Below are 14,782 nucleotides of genomic sequence, written 5' to 3' on the forward strand. Positions count from 1 at the left end.
GTTCAGAATGCAAGTTGTTGCTGTGGTTGGTGTCTTTCACATACTGAGAGGAATCGAAAGGAAGCAACACGAGACGCGCTCCTGCTTTCCTTTCACCTACCCTCATGGTTTAGTTTGGCTTTCTGGTTTGTTTGTTTGTTTGTTTGTTGTGCAGAACATTAAGAAAAGGGCTCAGCGCGTGTACTGAACTGACTTGGCTGTGCAGCCATGTTTGCTGCCGGGCAGATTCAAATCCAGAATCCAGGGCTTCCTTATGACTTGTGATACCTTGTTGAAGTTCAGACCTCGCTCTCCACACTGGAGAAATGGGCTGAGCCCCTTCGCGAGCAAAGGCTCTTGGCTTTGAGGGGTAAATGAGGGGATTGAGGAAACCTCTGGGGTTGGGGTACAGAGCGCAATCTCTGGTACTGCAGTTTGGCACTTGCCGAAGCCATGGAGGACGACTGTGGTGCCCCCGGGGCGGACACTACGGAGGGAGACGATACAGAAGAGGAGGAAGTTGGGGGAGCATGGATTGAGTGAGACGATGACGGGGGAGCCGGAAGGGCAGGGAGTGGGGGCGGTAAGTTGGGTACAAAGGTTGGAGGTGGGGATGGCTGTCTTCCTCGATCTCGATCCCTGTCTGTCCTCTGTGTCCGCTGCTGTATACTGAGGTTTGACTGACTCCCAGACTTGGATGGATTCTGCGAGCGATCGGGTTTGGATGAGGATGAGGAGTCGTGTTTGGGCTTTGAGGGACCACCAAAACTCTGGCAGTGGTGATACAGCTCTTCCTGGCTCCGCGAAGTGATGCGGGCCCATTTGGAGGAACGGGAGTGCGGGTGGTGCCGGGGGGAGTGACAGGAGGAACATGCTGCGTTTGCTCTTCCTTTGTCCTTGGACTTGCGTTTGCTCTTTTTCTCTTCCTGTATGTGGAGCTTGTCCACGGACCAGTAACGTCGGGGAGGTGGAGGCGTGAGAGGCGGCTGGGGCCAATGTGATCCAGATCCCCACCCTCTCTCTCTTCCATCTCCACCTCCTCCTCCACCTGCACCGGACCCCCACCCGCTCTCTGCCGTTCCCCACCTCTCTCCTCGCTCCAGAAACAGGTCGTCTCTACTGTTGATGCTGCCCGCTTTATCCCTGGACGGATAGGTACTGAAAAACCAACCTCCCCCTCCAATCCCCCCCACTGCCCTTCCTTCGTGATCCTCCCAGTACCGCTCAAACTTGCCAAACTCTCCTGAAGAACCGTCATCATCAGAATATATCCCGACTACCTTATCACGTTCACGCTCCTCATCAGACATTGTCCTTCCTCCCCGCCTTTTCCCGTGCTCCGCTTTCCTCCTCTCCTGTTCCGATTCTTCTTCGTCGTCCTCTACCTCGGACTCCCACTCGTGGAAGGACAAACCCTCCTTGGAGTGCATCTCCCCTCTTTCGGTCTGTCCCAGCAATGGCCTCCTCTCTCCGTCCATTCCTACGGCTTCCCTGTCGGAGCTTTTACTCTTCCTCCTTTTAGAGGAGACAGGCAACAAGGGCAGGAAGGCAGATGGAATGGCATCAGAGGATGGGTTGCCCCCTCCCCAGAACTTAACAGATGTAGAAGGCTTAATGCCAGAGCTGTGATAGTGCTTGCTGTTCCTTCGTCTGTCGTGTCTCTCCTTTACTCTGCTGTCTTCTCCGTCATCCCTCTCTTTTTCTCCTCTTTCCTTCCTCTCTTCATCACCTGGGATGTTCCATCCATAGCTTCTGATTGAGCTCTCACTCTTTTTCCGATAGGACTCTCGTCTCAGGCGCGGGTATGATGGGTAATCAGGTGTCCCTGATTTGAGGGGCTCTCTTTTCTCAGGATCGCCTCCTTCCTGCTCTGACCTCTTCCGCTCCCTCTTCTTCACCTTATCGTCCTTCTTCCTCTTCTTCTTTGCCTTGCGCCGCTTTCGCTCTCTTTCTCTCTCCCTCTCCTCCCGCTTTTTCTTCTTCCGGCCCTTCTTCCTCCTCTTCCTCTCGCGCTCCCTCTCTTTGTTGTGTCTCTTCTCCTCCTTACCCACTCCTCCGTCTCCTCGGCTCGTTGTCCCTCCCCTGCCTCGCTCTCTGTCGCCCCACGATGCCCACCACTCCTGTAGCTGGGCCAGCTGGCTGCCTGTCCTCTCCCTGCCATAATCTCTCTGTGGACGCGGTTTGCGTGGCGGGATCGGCGGAGGCGGCGGGCTGCACGGCAGTGAGCGCGATGACATGCGTCGTGAGCGAATCTTCCTCCGTGATCCCAGGAGTAGGCTGGACTCCTCCGTTAGAAGATCTGAGTCATAGTCGTCATCCACCGTAAAATCCCGGTCACCCGCTCGATACCGGAAACTCAGTGAGGAGTTGTAGGAGCTGTCGCTGGAGCAAGAGGACTGGGAGTTTGACCGAGAGAGCGACACAGACGACGACGAGGAGGATGAGGAGGATGTGGAGGAAGAGGAAGAAGACGAGGCACTGGAGCAAGTAGAGTAGAAACGGCATGGGGAGGAGGGAGTGGTAGGGGTGTGCGTTGGAGAGGACAGGGGGACAGGAAGTGGAGGAGGTGGAGGGGGACGACGTCCTCTCCTTCCACCTCCTTCGCCTGCTCCATACCTCCCACCTCCTCGCCTGCCCAGAGGAAGTATATTCTCGTACAGGGGACCTCCTGAGCCCTTTCTCCTTGCCTGAGCTAGGCTTCCTCGTCGCCAGAACGGAGGCCTTCGTGGGGATGATGGGATAGGTGGAGGAGGCTTGGGGATTAAGTGCGCTGGGCCTTGCAGGGGGCCTTGCAGGGGGCCTTGCAGGGGGCCTTTCGGAGGCGGCCGTGGCATCCCTGAGGCTTTGGAGCCTCGAGGATTGGCTTTGGGAGTCTGTTGGGGGCCTCCAGGCTGTTGGTCCGAGTTAGCTCCTAGCCCCTCTGGATCTATTGGACCATAATAGCGCTTATATTCATCTAGCCCTGTGTCACCTCCTCCCCCTGCTCCGCCTGCAACTCCTCCTTGCAGGCTCCAATGCTGCCCAAAGTTCTGCTGGTACTGCTGCTGGGCCTGTAGTTCAGTAATCCCTCCAGCTATCCCCCCAACACCTACTCCTCCACTACTGCCTGCACTGATGACTTTCTCTGGCTTGGGCCTATTCCAGCGATCAACCACAGCCAGTCTGCGGTCGTGGCGAGGCAAGAAGGAGGAGCAAGGCATGGGGCCTTCCAGTAAGGGGCTGTTTGATGGACCCAAAGCCATCGCTGAATGTCCTGTAGTCGGCGGCGATCCCGGTAGCATGGTGGTATAGGTCGGCCCCGTTTGCTGTTGGTGGTGCTTCTGCTGCTGCTGCTGCTGCTGAACCATGGCGATGGCAGTCGTGTTGTTGACCGTGGCTGTGACGAGGTGCTGCTGGGCTGCGGTAGGCATGGTGGCCACGGTGTGGTACTGGGGCAAAGAGCTCCCTCCTGGCGCTGTCTCATCTTCAAACTGGCAGCAACTGTACATCCCCTAGGAGGAGAGATAACACAGAGTTTGTAATTAGACCAGCGGGCTCCAACTATGATAAGGAGGAACTGTTGCACTCGCATGTGTTAGGCACAGAAATACAGAAAAGGTTGACATCCCAGATTCTGAAAAGGAAATCAATACAGCAGCCTCGATCTGATTTCTACACCAACCATTTGAAACATATCTTTAGAAGACTGTGTACGATTATCAACAAAAACTCAGATGTTTTGAAAGTTTCAGATCTATTTTTGGTGTGTTCTAGTGCCTTTATTGGGTAGATCAGTAGAGAGAGACAGGAACTCATGGGTCATAGAGAGGAAAGGAAACGGCACAAGTGCAATGTAGCCTCCTCAGCTTGTGGAGCACCCCTTCAATCAGGCAAACGAAACAAGCACCCAAGCATCCAAAAGTTGTAATGATTCCAATGAAAAGCTGTACAAGGTGCAACACACAAATGAGGAAGTGATTTATTAGCACAACCAGGGAAAACAAAACAAACCTGTGGAGAAAGGCTTTACATTGCAAATCATTATTCAGTGCATTGCAGAAAAACAGACCGCATCACTCTGGTATCGGCGTGTCTGAAAAGAAAAGATTCCTTTCTGAAGAACAAATCGATATTCTCTCAAGACGCTGGGAAATCGCTGTAGGTGATTTACCTCAACTTGTGCCACAGCATCTCCCACAGAGGCAGACAGTCTGAGAGTACTGACCATTAAATATTAAGGATAGTTTTCGGGAAAAACCTTGGGCTGAGTTTACCGTGGCTCTTGGAGTGCCAATTTTCACACCATCAAACCAAACAAAGCAACTGCAAACAAAGTGTCAGAACAGGACTGCATCTTCACCGAAGGCGCTGTGAGAAACAATTGTACAGAGTGGTGTGTGCAAGGAGTTTACAGAGTCCGAACAAAGGGGGAGAGCAAAAGCAACAAAACCCTATCTTCTAATGGTGTAAACAGAACGAAGCGTGAGTGAGGCTGCGCTTTAAGGGAAAATGTACTCATATTGTGTCCTCGTTTTTTTAATTCCAGTGCATTTAATAAAGATTAAAAACTTTATTTTCTGAGCTAAAGTAGATTTCAGTGGCAGCAAAACAAGTTCCAGCTCCTAGAACTTAGATGTCTTGCATAACAATTCCCTGATCGCTTTAAGGTACACTCTAACCTAATTTTTTAAGGCAACTGAACACTTTAGAAATATGAACCTCACACTCAGCTGTTTGATTTTTACTTGTTTTTTTGTTTTAAATTAGTTATGATCTTAATGACAACAAATTTTTGCTCTAACATAAAAGGAGTTTGTATCGGTGTATTGTCCAATAAATACCAAGAAAGAGGAAACTATAAAATATAAAAAGCATATTCTAAAAGTCTGGTTTTAAATTGTGCATAGACAGACTTTCTCCTTCACATGGACGTACACAGTGCTGCTTCTTCCCCTCAAAATATTCAACATTTCTGCATAAAAATGACTGAAAACATCAGCAGATTTTCATGTAAACGAGAAACCAGTCAAACAAACTAAACCGAAAAGTTAAGCTAAATGTTGCAGAAGGACCTGAAGCAAGCAGTTCATGTGAGGAAACCAACATCTCAGAACTGAAGTGGTTCTGTTCTTGAGGAATGGGCTAAAATTCGTCCAAGCTGCTGTAGACCACTGATCAGCAGTTAACAGAAACATTTATTTGCGGGTAACTGCTGCACAAGGACGTCACAGCAGATACTGAGAACAAACAATGGTTCACTGACTTTAGCACCTCACAGATATGTACAAATTAAAGAGTTCCTTAAATAAATAAACACAAAAACAGAATATTTCTACCAGGAGAGCTGATGTTTTGAGTCATTTTTATGCAGAAACCTTAGAAAACTCTGAGGGGTGAAAATACTTTTTAAGTGGTACTGTATATTCTGTGGTAATTTCTTGTAAGTGGCTCTCACTAACATATATTAGGACAGAAATGTCTTGCTGGGTATAAATAAGTTTGACGTCTCTTGGTTTTAATGAACTGCTCCAGCCTGCGGATAAAACTTTAACTCACCAGCCCGGGCTTCTTTCCACCTCAGCAGCAACGCTCACACACACAAAGTTTGAAATGAATGAAACATGAAATGAAAGAATCAGAAATGTGCATGTCAATGACGAGTGCTTCATGACATCTTTTACTATCATTAATTATAAAACTGTGTCAGATGAGCAGCTCTGTCTCCACCGTGTCTGGCTGCTCCTCCTCCAGTAGCCTTTGTGTATTTACACCTCGCTGGGACTCAATTAACAGCGCTGAGGAGATGTAAATCACAAAAACTATTATTCCTCATATGTGAACATGATTTATATGATCCCACTGTATCTGTCACATCTTAATAATGAACCGTGTTGGGCTCTTGTAAATCTCTGCCCGCCCCCCACCAACCCACGGGACACCGTTTTGATGGAGAGACTGTAATAATGGCCCTTCCGGACGTATGAATCAGCAGCCCCAGCGGCAGAAGCGCTATCACAGTCCCAGGAGCACGGGATGCAGCGCACTGTGAAATTGAAACTCGGGTGAGTCACTGATTGGGTTAAAGCAAGTCACGCAGTTCCAGCTGCAGAGACTTTTAAAGCAAGCACAGCACAATGCTCGGGAGATAAGAAGCTAACCAGTCTTGTGGGGTGTCCTTTGCATGGAACTGATGTTTTTATTCTCAGAGTATTCTCTACGGATCAGAGTTCTGGCGAAATTGGAACAAAGAATATCTGCACGGAGATCAGAGACCGCAAAGGACAAAATGGATTTTGGCCCAGACGGTCAATATGAAGTCACACTTTGGACTGAGAAGGGTTCAAGATTTAATAAAACATTAATATCTTTTTTTCCATTCATTATTTTATCGAAGTTATTATTGTTAGACTTGTAAGAAGCTGTCATATTTTTCTTTTCCCTGAAGTACAGTAACACTTAGCAAAGAATCTGTGAACGATGTTCCAACAGGTGAGTCAGGAAGGACATTTTTCAACAACTGGACCTTGTTTCAGCTTGTTTTTTTTTTCTGGATGATGGGAGAGTCTGACCACTGCACAAAGCCTCTCTTCTTACCCTGATGCCCCCATCACTCTGGAACAGGGTAAATCTGGACTCATCAGACCACGTGACCTTCTTCCATTGCTCCAGAGTCCAATCTTTATGCTCCCGAGCAAATTGAAGCCTTTTATTCTGGTTAGCCTCACTGATTAGTGGTTTTTTTTTAAGGCTACTTAGCTGTTCAGTCCAGACATATGGATTTTCACATTACTACGTAAATGTATGCAATCATTCAGAATCTGAAATGTTGCTGTTAACAGTAAGACGTTGACAGACTGTGTAGTTTAAGCTTATTTTTTACAGATGAGCGTTCTTCATGATCTTAGAGTTCTAGTCTGACTTTCTAAGTGCAGAGGTAAGGATTTTGTTTTTCTGCAGGTTGAAAGTCTTGACTTTATTATTCCACTCATACACTGGAAGCATAATTTCAAAAGTAAGAACCGTAATGTTCTCTTCTTTTTTATAGTGCAATTACAGCGCTGCTCTGCTCTGCTCTGCATAAATTAACCATTTTCTCTGCACTGCATTGTCTTGCTGGATCTTCTGAGGCCGCTCCAACAAGGTGGTGTCACCCTTAGAGCCGGTAGTACCTTTCACACCAGCGCCTGACTAATAAGAATATCTCTGCAGTGCTCCGTGAAGCCTGTTTCCCACTTCAACAGTCTCTCCTCCCCTCCACCTCACGTCTGCCCTCCCTTGTTCTTTCAGTCTCTACGGTTTCTTTCCCTTCTTTACCTCCGTCTGGCCTCCTCCCCCTTCGCTTGCTCTCCTCCACTACCTCGGCCAGTTCTGCTCTCTTCTTATCTCAGCGTCCCCCTTATTACCTTGCTCCTTCTCCTCACTTTCTTTCTCCAGTAACACCCCCTCCTCCTCATGCCTCCTCTGCTCTTCCAGTCAGTTCACGTCCTTTTTCTTTCCTGCAATACTTTCATCCTCTTTCCTTTGTCTTCTCGTCTGCACTAAATATTTCCATGACCCCGAGCTGAACTTACAGGAACAGGATTGGCAATAAAAGAAAATAGCTGTGCAACAACTAAGTGATCGCTGTGCCCTGGACCCTTTGGCACGATGCCGCAGATGTATACCACCGCTGTTCCTCTTTCTGGCTCGAGCCTCCCTTTGTCCCTCCTGGAACAAGTCCCGATAGTGAGTGACACCTTCTTCTTCCGTGCAGCCCACATTTTGATTGTGTTTTCAGACACATTCTTGTGTGGCATAGTTTGACTGAAGTGAATATCACCCTCAAACGTCTCTACACCTTCTTCAGAACATCTGCACCTGCACACATCGGTTACCGGTTCCTCTCAAGAGCTGTTTTGTGAATCTGCAGCTTGTTTCACTGATTAGTTTTTCCTGCTCAGGTTGAGGCTGTTCAAATCAGCGAGAGCAGCTGCTTAAGTGTGTCTGAAATAAAAAATTTAAGCCTCTCATGAGTTTACTTTCTCTGGTTTTCTTAGTCAGTTCTGCTTTTACACCTCAGGGGGTGTAATATCACCTGTCTAAGGGATGACCCCGATGAAGGCCACTACACTGCCTGGCCAAAATAAAAGTCTCCATCTGGATTTAACTAAGCAAACAGGTAGGAGCCTCCTGTTGGATAATTACTGCATGGGTGATTATCTTTCAGCTGGAAACAAGTCATTTAACCCCAACTGATGCAATGAGTAGCTTCTCATTTCTTAAACAACCATGTCTAAAGACACATCCTGTGGTCGTGGAGAAGATGTTAGTCTGTTTGAGAAGGGTCAAATCATTGGCATGCATCAAGCAGAGAAAACATCTAAGGAGATTGTAGAAACTACTAAAACTGGGTTAAGAACTGTCCAACGCATTATTAAAAACTGGAAGGATAGTGGAGAACCATCAGGGTAAGAAGAGAGGCAGATGAAGTGATGCACCCATCATGCCTAGTGTCTACTGTACAAGCCTGTGGGGGCAGTGCTATGATCTGGGGTTGCTGCAGTTGCTCAGGTCTAGGTTCAGCAACATTATGTTGTCCAAAGAATGAGGTCAGCTGACGACCTGAATATACTGAATGACCAGGTTATTCCATCAATGGATCATATTCCAAGATGACAATGCCAGGATTCATGGGGCTCAGATTGTGAAAGAGTGGTTCAGGGAGCATGGGACATCATTGTCACACATGGATTGGCCACCACAGAGTCCAGACCTTAACCCCATTGAGAATCTTTGGGATGTGCTGGAGAAGGCTTTGTGCTGTGGTCAGACTCTCCCATCATCAATACAAGATCTTGGTGAAAAATGAATGCAACAAATGCTTATCCAAACAATCCAGGTCCAACAAAATATTTTTTTGGCCCGGCAGTGTAGAATGAGAAGAAATTCAGTTTTCTTTTTTTACTTTTTCCATTTGGGATTGTTGAGGAAAATCACTCCATTATTCCACTACTACAGAGTTTGCAGTAGTCTGTGTCTGGGGAGGTAAGCCAACCTAGAACATTGGCAATGCATTCATACAGATCGACTAAGGGAGGGGGTTATGGAGGTGGTGCTGTGAACAAAGGATGGGGTATGGATTTATATGTAAATGGAAAGGTCTTGCAGAGTCTCCACCAGAAAGTTACTACAGTTGAGCAAGTGAGAACGACCCTACCAAAATACTGTATACGCTGGTGCATCCTGAACTTCAATGTTTGGGTTTTTCTTGCACATCTACGAGGCTTAATGTGGTGAGTAGCATTTGTGAGTATGGCATCTAAAGTAAACTTAAGGAAACCTATTATTATCGGTGCTGGCTGGTTGTGTCTTACCCTGCTGAGAGCCAGGAGGAAGTCCATCCCACCAGATTTCTTAACGCAGTGCCGCAGCTTCCAGTACACCAGATGCTCCCAGGCAAAGACCAGGAGGCTGAGGCCCATGGCCACCAGCAGCATGTAGAAAACCCCCGCCATGTTGTCAATGTCCAGCTTACTGCTCATCACCTGGAAGAAAGGCAAAGTGAGGAAAGGTTATGGGAGGTTAAAAAACAAAAATTAAACAAAAACAAGGAAAAAGATGTAAAGGAAAACACGATTATAGGAACAGAAATGAGACAGGAAAGTGTATTTATTACTAACGAGGGGCAATTTGTCTCCCAGACAGCGGATAATAAAAAGCTAATTACAGCCAACAGTGCAGAGGAGAATCCTTTTCCTGTCATCAGATGTAAGGACACCCATCTGTGATATTTTAGAGCCAAAGCACTCACGACACTAACGATGCAAAGGCCAAAACATGTCAGTCAGAGCAAAGCATCTATTTGGCGTCGAACAAAGAGGTTTTTCAGGCCGTTTAATTTATTCATCGCTCTCATCTCCAGCCAGGCAGCATTCCACTCCGGATTCAGTTACCATTAATGCTTTATAGCAAAGGTTCCTGTGGGGGCAACATGTCTGTCGTTTGTTTTCCCTGGCTAAATCGTCTAACAGTGTCATATTTATTATTTAAGTGGAAGCTGGATAAAAGATTAGACTACCGAGATGAATGAGGGACGGAAAAAAGTTCTTCATGCACTCAGTTACGAAAGATAACGGGAGTATCAGCGGCAGCAGGATCAGCACAACGGCAACTTAACATCAGGTTGGGCTGAATGTAAAATCAGTCCAGAGGGAAATGTGTGCGTGAGGTGTAAATATGTCGTACCTCGATCTTATCATTGTGGCAGATACCTGACAACCAGAGGCGCTCCAACATGTCAATCTCATCTGGAAGAGAGAAGAAGAAGAAGGAGGTGGTTATAAAGAAGAGAAGCCAAGAGGCAGGAAGGTCGATCTCAGGTAGAGAGAAGGAAGAGGCAATGGAGTTAAAAGCAGTAAGGAAGAAAATAATAGAGGATTTACTGCGCCTTTGTTATGAGAGCGAGGTGTTTGATCCACGAGGGAGAAGAAAGAGGCAAGAGGAGGAAAAACTGGAGAGGGGAGATGACGAGGAGTGTTACAACAAAAAAGGAGACGAAGAGATGATGAAACACAAGCGTGGTGACGAGAAATGAGAAGAGAGACTGAAACCTTGTTGGTTATAGCGTTTAAAAAGGAAAGAAAACAACATTAATGCAAACCAAGAGGAAACGGAGTTAAAAGGAAATTTTAAACCTGTGGCACCATTGTAAAATGAAAGTGATATGCTACTGTTGATACTACAAGCATTTAATAAAGCCCACTCACTGGTCCACTGCACAGATATGCAAAGAGCAAATGTCATTTTGGAGCTTTAAAGGGGAACTACTGTTTTTTTTTTTTTTACAACCTGGACCTTATTTCTCACCCATATAACTTTGGTGTCATTTGGAGTCATTTGGACGATATGTAGTTTTGCATATATCCATATAGTGGGAGTGACTGGGGCACCGAAACACAGCCTCTAAATAACGCATTATCTGCCTCAAAACTCGTTCATTTCACCAATATTTTCTTATGAAACGCTAGTGCTATTACCCGTTGAGTCCGGAGTTACCTGTTATCATCATCCGGGGTCTGTAGATTGATCTACTAACCTCTGACCTGGATGATGTCATCTCTGAGTCCCGCACGCACCAGTTTTTTGCGGCATAGCTGAATATTTTTTTCCGATTCTGAGGTTGTGGACGACGATTTTGTTTATGATGGTCGTCCTTACCGTTTTGAGTCAAATGAGTACAAATATTGGTGAAATGAACAAGTTTTACGGCAGATACTGCGTTATTTAGTGGCTGCGTTTCGGTGCCCCATTCACTCCCACTATATGGATATACACAGATCTAAATATTATCCGAACGACTCCAAATGACACCAAAATTATATGGGTGAGTAAACGATCGTATTTTATGCCAGAAATAAGGTTCAGGTTGTAAAAAAACGGTAACTCCCCTTTAAGGAATCAAGAAATAGACGCAAATGTACCAAGAGAACGATTTTAAAACTATTCGCAGCTAAAGTTCATTAATTCATTCATTTTCTGTAACTGCTTGTCCTCTGGTGGAGGCAAAAGGCAGTAGGGTAAACCCTGGACAGATCATGCAACATGCAAACTCCACGCAGGAAGGCCCCAGTCGGCTGATGGATTCGAACCCAGAACCTTCTTGCCTGCTGTGAGGCATCAGAGGATTGGAAGAGAGAGAAGCCCTTTGAAGCAGGCCCAGAGTCTGAGGTGGGGACCCTGAGGGCAGAGTGATGAAACAAGGGCGGGGCTCAAACTGCCAGAAACATGCATGCACATGGGGTGAGACGCTCCGAGCCGCACCGTAACGGGACTCTCTCAGCGTTGGCCATTAATCAAACAGAATGAAGCAGCGGGGAAAGACATCACGCTTCCCCTTCTGCAGATGGATCCGGATGAGCGGCCTGCAGAGAACTTCTCAAACACCGTGGTGAAAACCCGCTCTCTCAGAGTCCGTCGCCGTGCACACTCTGAAGGAGTCAAAGGAGGCGCCAATCCTCAGCGCTCACAGTTACAATACTAATTGACCCCTGGGTTAATTAAGGCTGTCTGGAAGCCCCTCCATAAAGCCCCGCCGCGTGGATTAGACCACCACGACTCAGCCGTGTTGACTGAAACGTCAGATCTGCTCAGACAAAACATAAATCTCACTCCAACATGTATCGCTGTGTACCACATTTCACTTCCCCCGGTCGCCGTGCGGGAATCCAAACGTTCCTGACAGCTGAATTAAACCGGGCTCAACTCCATCGACCCTTTACTCATCTCACCAACCCCCCTTCTCCGAGCAGATCCTGACAATAGTCGCTAATGTGCATGTTCATTCTGTGTGCCGCCCGCTCCCATAATCTAATTCATCGAGTTTCAATGAGCGCTCGGCGGATTTCTCTCCCCCCTACCCTCCACCCGTCCGGCTCTCCGCCTCCCTCTCCCTTTATCTCCCCGCAAATACGTTAATCACGGCAGTCAGCGGCGCGCAAAGCTGCTCTTTGGGAGAAATCTTCCGCACAAAGAGCTGACAGACGAGGCTGGAGTTTCATCTGTATCCCCTCTCACCTGCTCTGAAGGGAGGAAATGCCACGGAGTGATGGAAGGGAACGGGCTGAACAAATGAAAGGAGCGGGCATGCAAACACAGAGGGGAGGAAAAGCCAATTCACGTCCCATTCTGCTGATATTTGACAATCTTGTTGTGATTAGGGAACGATTCCATTCAGTTAAATTCACTTCTATTCTGACCCAGTCAATGTGCCTGTACCCGTATGACGGCTTTACACTGGTCTGCAGCGAGGATTTAAGGCCCCTCAGTCTTTAATCCTCTCTGTGGCATTATAAATATATATATATATATAAAGAAAAAACGCCTTTATCCAATCTGTGCAGAAAAAAGCATTAAGGAAGGAGCATTATGACCTGGGGCAGGTTATATATCATTTCACCTGCATTACCCCCAAAAGCAGAAGACAAACTGCCAAGTGCCAGGACAGCTTCTGTTCTCCGTCTGAACTTCCTTTGCCTTTGTGCTCGGTGGCCGTAGTGCAAGAACTGTCCTGACGCGTCAATCCGAGCAGCAAATACATGATCGTTCTGAAGACAGGCCTTAGAACTGTGTGACAGTAAAAAGGGGGAATATCCTCATGTGTTGACAGGCTTCACCCAACGACGGCAGATTCTGAGACCTGACATGGTGTACGGACCAAAACGGGAACAATGGGCACGTGGGATTTTGACATGAGTCAGATTGTCCTCGCCTCGCTCTCACAGCGATGACTCAATCAGCAACGGTGTGAAAAAGAAAAGGGAAAAAAAAGCCTCTCAGGAGGAAGGTCGTGGTCAGTGGTTGGGCTTCAAACCGGTGACTCACATCCCAGACCTAAACTTTTAACAGCTTTTAACCACGGCTGAATTCCTTTCCTGTTAGGGAAGGGAAGGAAGCACTAATATACACTATATTACCAAAAGTATTCGCTCACCCATTCAAATGATCAGAATCAGGTGTTCTAATCACTTGGCCTGGCCCCAGGTGTATAAATTCAAGCACTCAGGCATGCAGACTGTGAAACAAGACATTTGTGAAAGAATGGGCCGCTCTCAGGAGCTCAGTGAATTCCAGCGTGGAACTGTCATAGGATGCCACTTGTGCAACAAATCCAGTCGTGAAATTTCCTCGCTCCTAAATATTCCACAGTCAACTGTCAGCTCTATTATAACAAAATGGAAGCGTTTGGGAAAAACAGCAACTCAGCCACGAAGTGGTAGGCCACGTAAAGTGACGGAGAGGGGTCAGCGGATGCTGAAGCGCATAGTGCAAAGAGGTCGCCGACTTTCTGCACAGTCAATTGCTACAGAGCTACAAACTTCATGTGACCTTCAGATTAGCCCAAGTACAGTACGCAGAGAGCTTCATGGAATGGGTTTCCATGGCCGAGCAGCTGCAGCCAAGCCACACATCACCAAGTGCAATGCAAGGCGTCGGATGCAATGGTGTAAAGCACGCCGCCACTGGCCTCTAGAGCAGTGGAGACGCGTTCTCTGGAGTGATGAATCACGCTTTTCCATCTGGCAATCTGATGGACGAGTCTGGGTTTGGAGGTTGCCAGGAGAACGGTACATTTCAGATTGCATTGTGCCAACTGTGAAATTTGGTGGAGGAGGAATTATGGTATGGGGTTGTTTTTCAGGAGCTGGGCTTGGCCCCTTAGTTCCAGTGAAAGGAACATTGAATGCTTCAGGATACCAAAACATTTTGGACAATTCCATGCTCCCAACCTTGTGGGAACAGTTTGGAGCGGGCCCCTTCCTCTTCCAACATGACTGTGCACCAGTGCACAAAGCAAGGTCCATAAAGACGTGGATGACAGAGTCTGGTGACGATGAACTTGACTGGCCTGCACAGAGTCCTGACCTGAACCCGATAGAACACCTTTGGGATGAATTAGAGCGGAGACTGAGAGCCAGGCCTTCTCGACCAACATCAGTGTGTGACCTCACCAATGCGCTTTTGGAAGAATGGTCAAAAATTCCTATAAACACTCTCCTCAACCTTGTGGACAGTCTTCCCAGAAGAGTTGAAGCTGTAATAGCTGCAAAAGGTGGACCGACATCATATTGAATTCTATGAGTTAGGAATGGGATGGCACTTCAGTTCATAGAATGAGTAAAGGCAGGTGAGCGAATACTTTTGGTAATATAGTGTACACTCACTTGACAAAACATTAGGTACAATAGTAAAAAAAAGAATGCATTTTATATAACAGCATTGCTCTAAATCCTCCTTCGTGACTGCTCCAAAGTTCAGTTGTTGATGTTGAAACAGCGTCAGAAAGGTG

General features: G+C 47.1%; 1 protein-coding gene across 1 annotated transcript in view; it reads right to left on the minus strand.

Moving 5' to 3' along the window:
* Window positions 1-278: 278 nt before the first annotated feature.
* grin2da (glutamate receptor, ionotropic, N-methyl D-aspartate 2D, a) overlaps window positions 279-14,782 on the minus strand; it is a gene marked incomplete at its 3' end in the record, with an annotated part of 143,125 nt that continues 128,621 nt past the window's right edge. Inside the window, exons 16-19 of the mRNA XM_084562579.1 lie at window positions 10,183-10,244; window positions 9,312-9,482; window positions 2,027-3,470; window positions 279-1,708 (exon numbers count right to left, since the gene is read on the minus strand). Coding sequence (XP_084418705.1) covers window positions 279-1,708; window positions 2,027-3,470; window positions 9,312-9,482; window positions 10,183-10,244 — 3,107 coding nt within the window. The remainder of the gene's footprint in view (window positions 1,709-2,026; window positions 3,471-9,311; window positions 9,483-10,182; window positions 10,245-14,782) is intronic.

The sequence above is a fragment of the Chelon labrosus genome (genome assembly GCF_963514085.1).
Source record: "Chelon labrosus genome assembly, chromosome: 16".
NCBI lineage: Eukaryota > Metazoa > Chordata > Actinopteri > Mugiliformes > Mugilidae > Chelon > Chelon labrosus.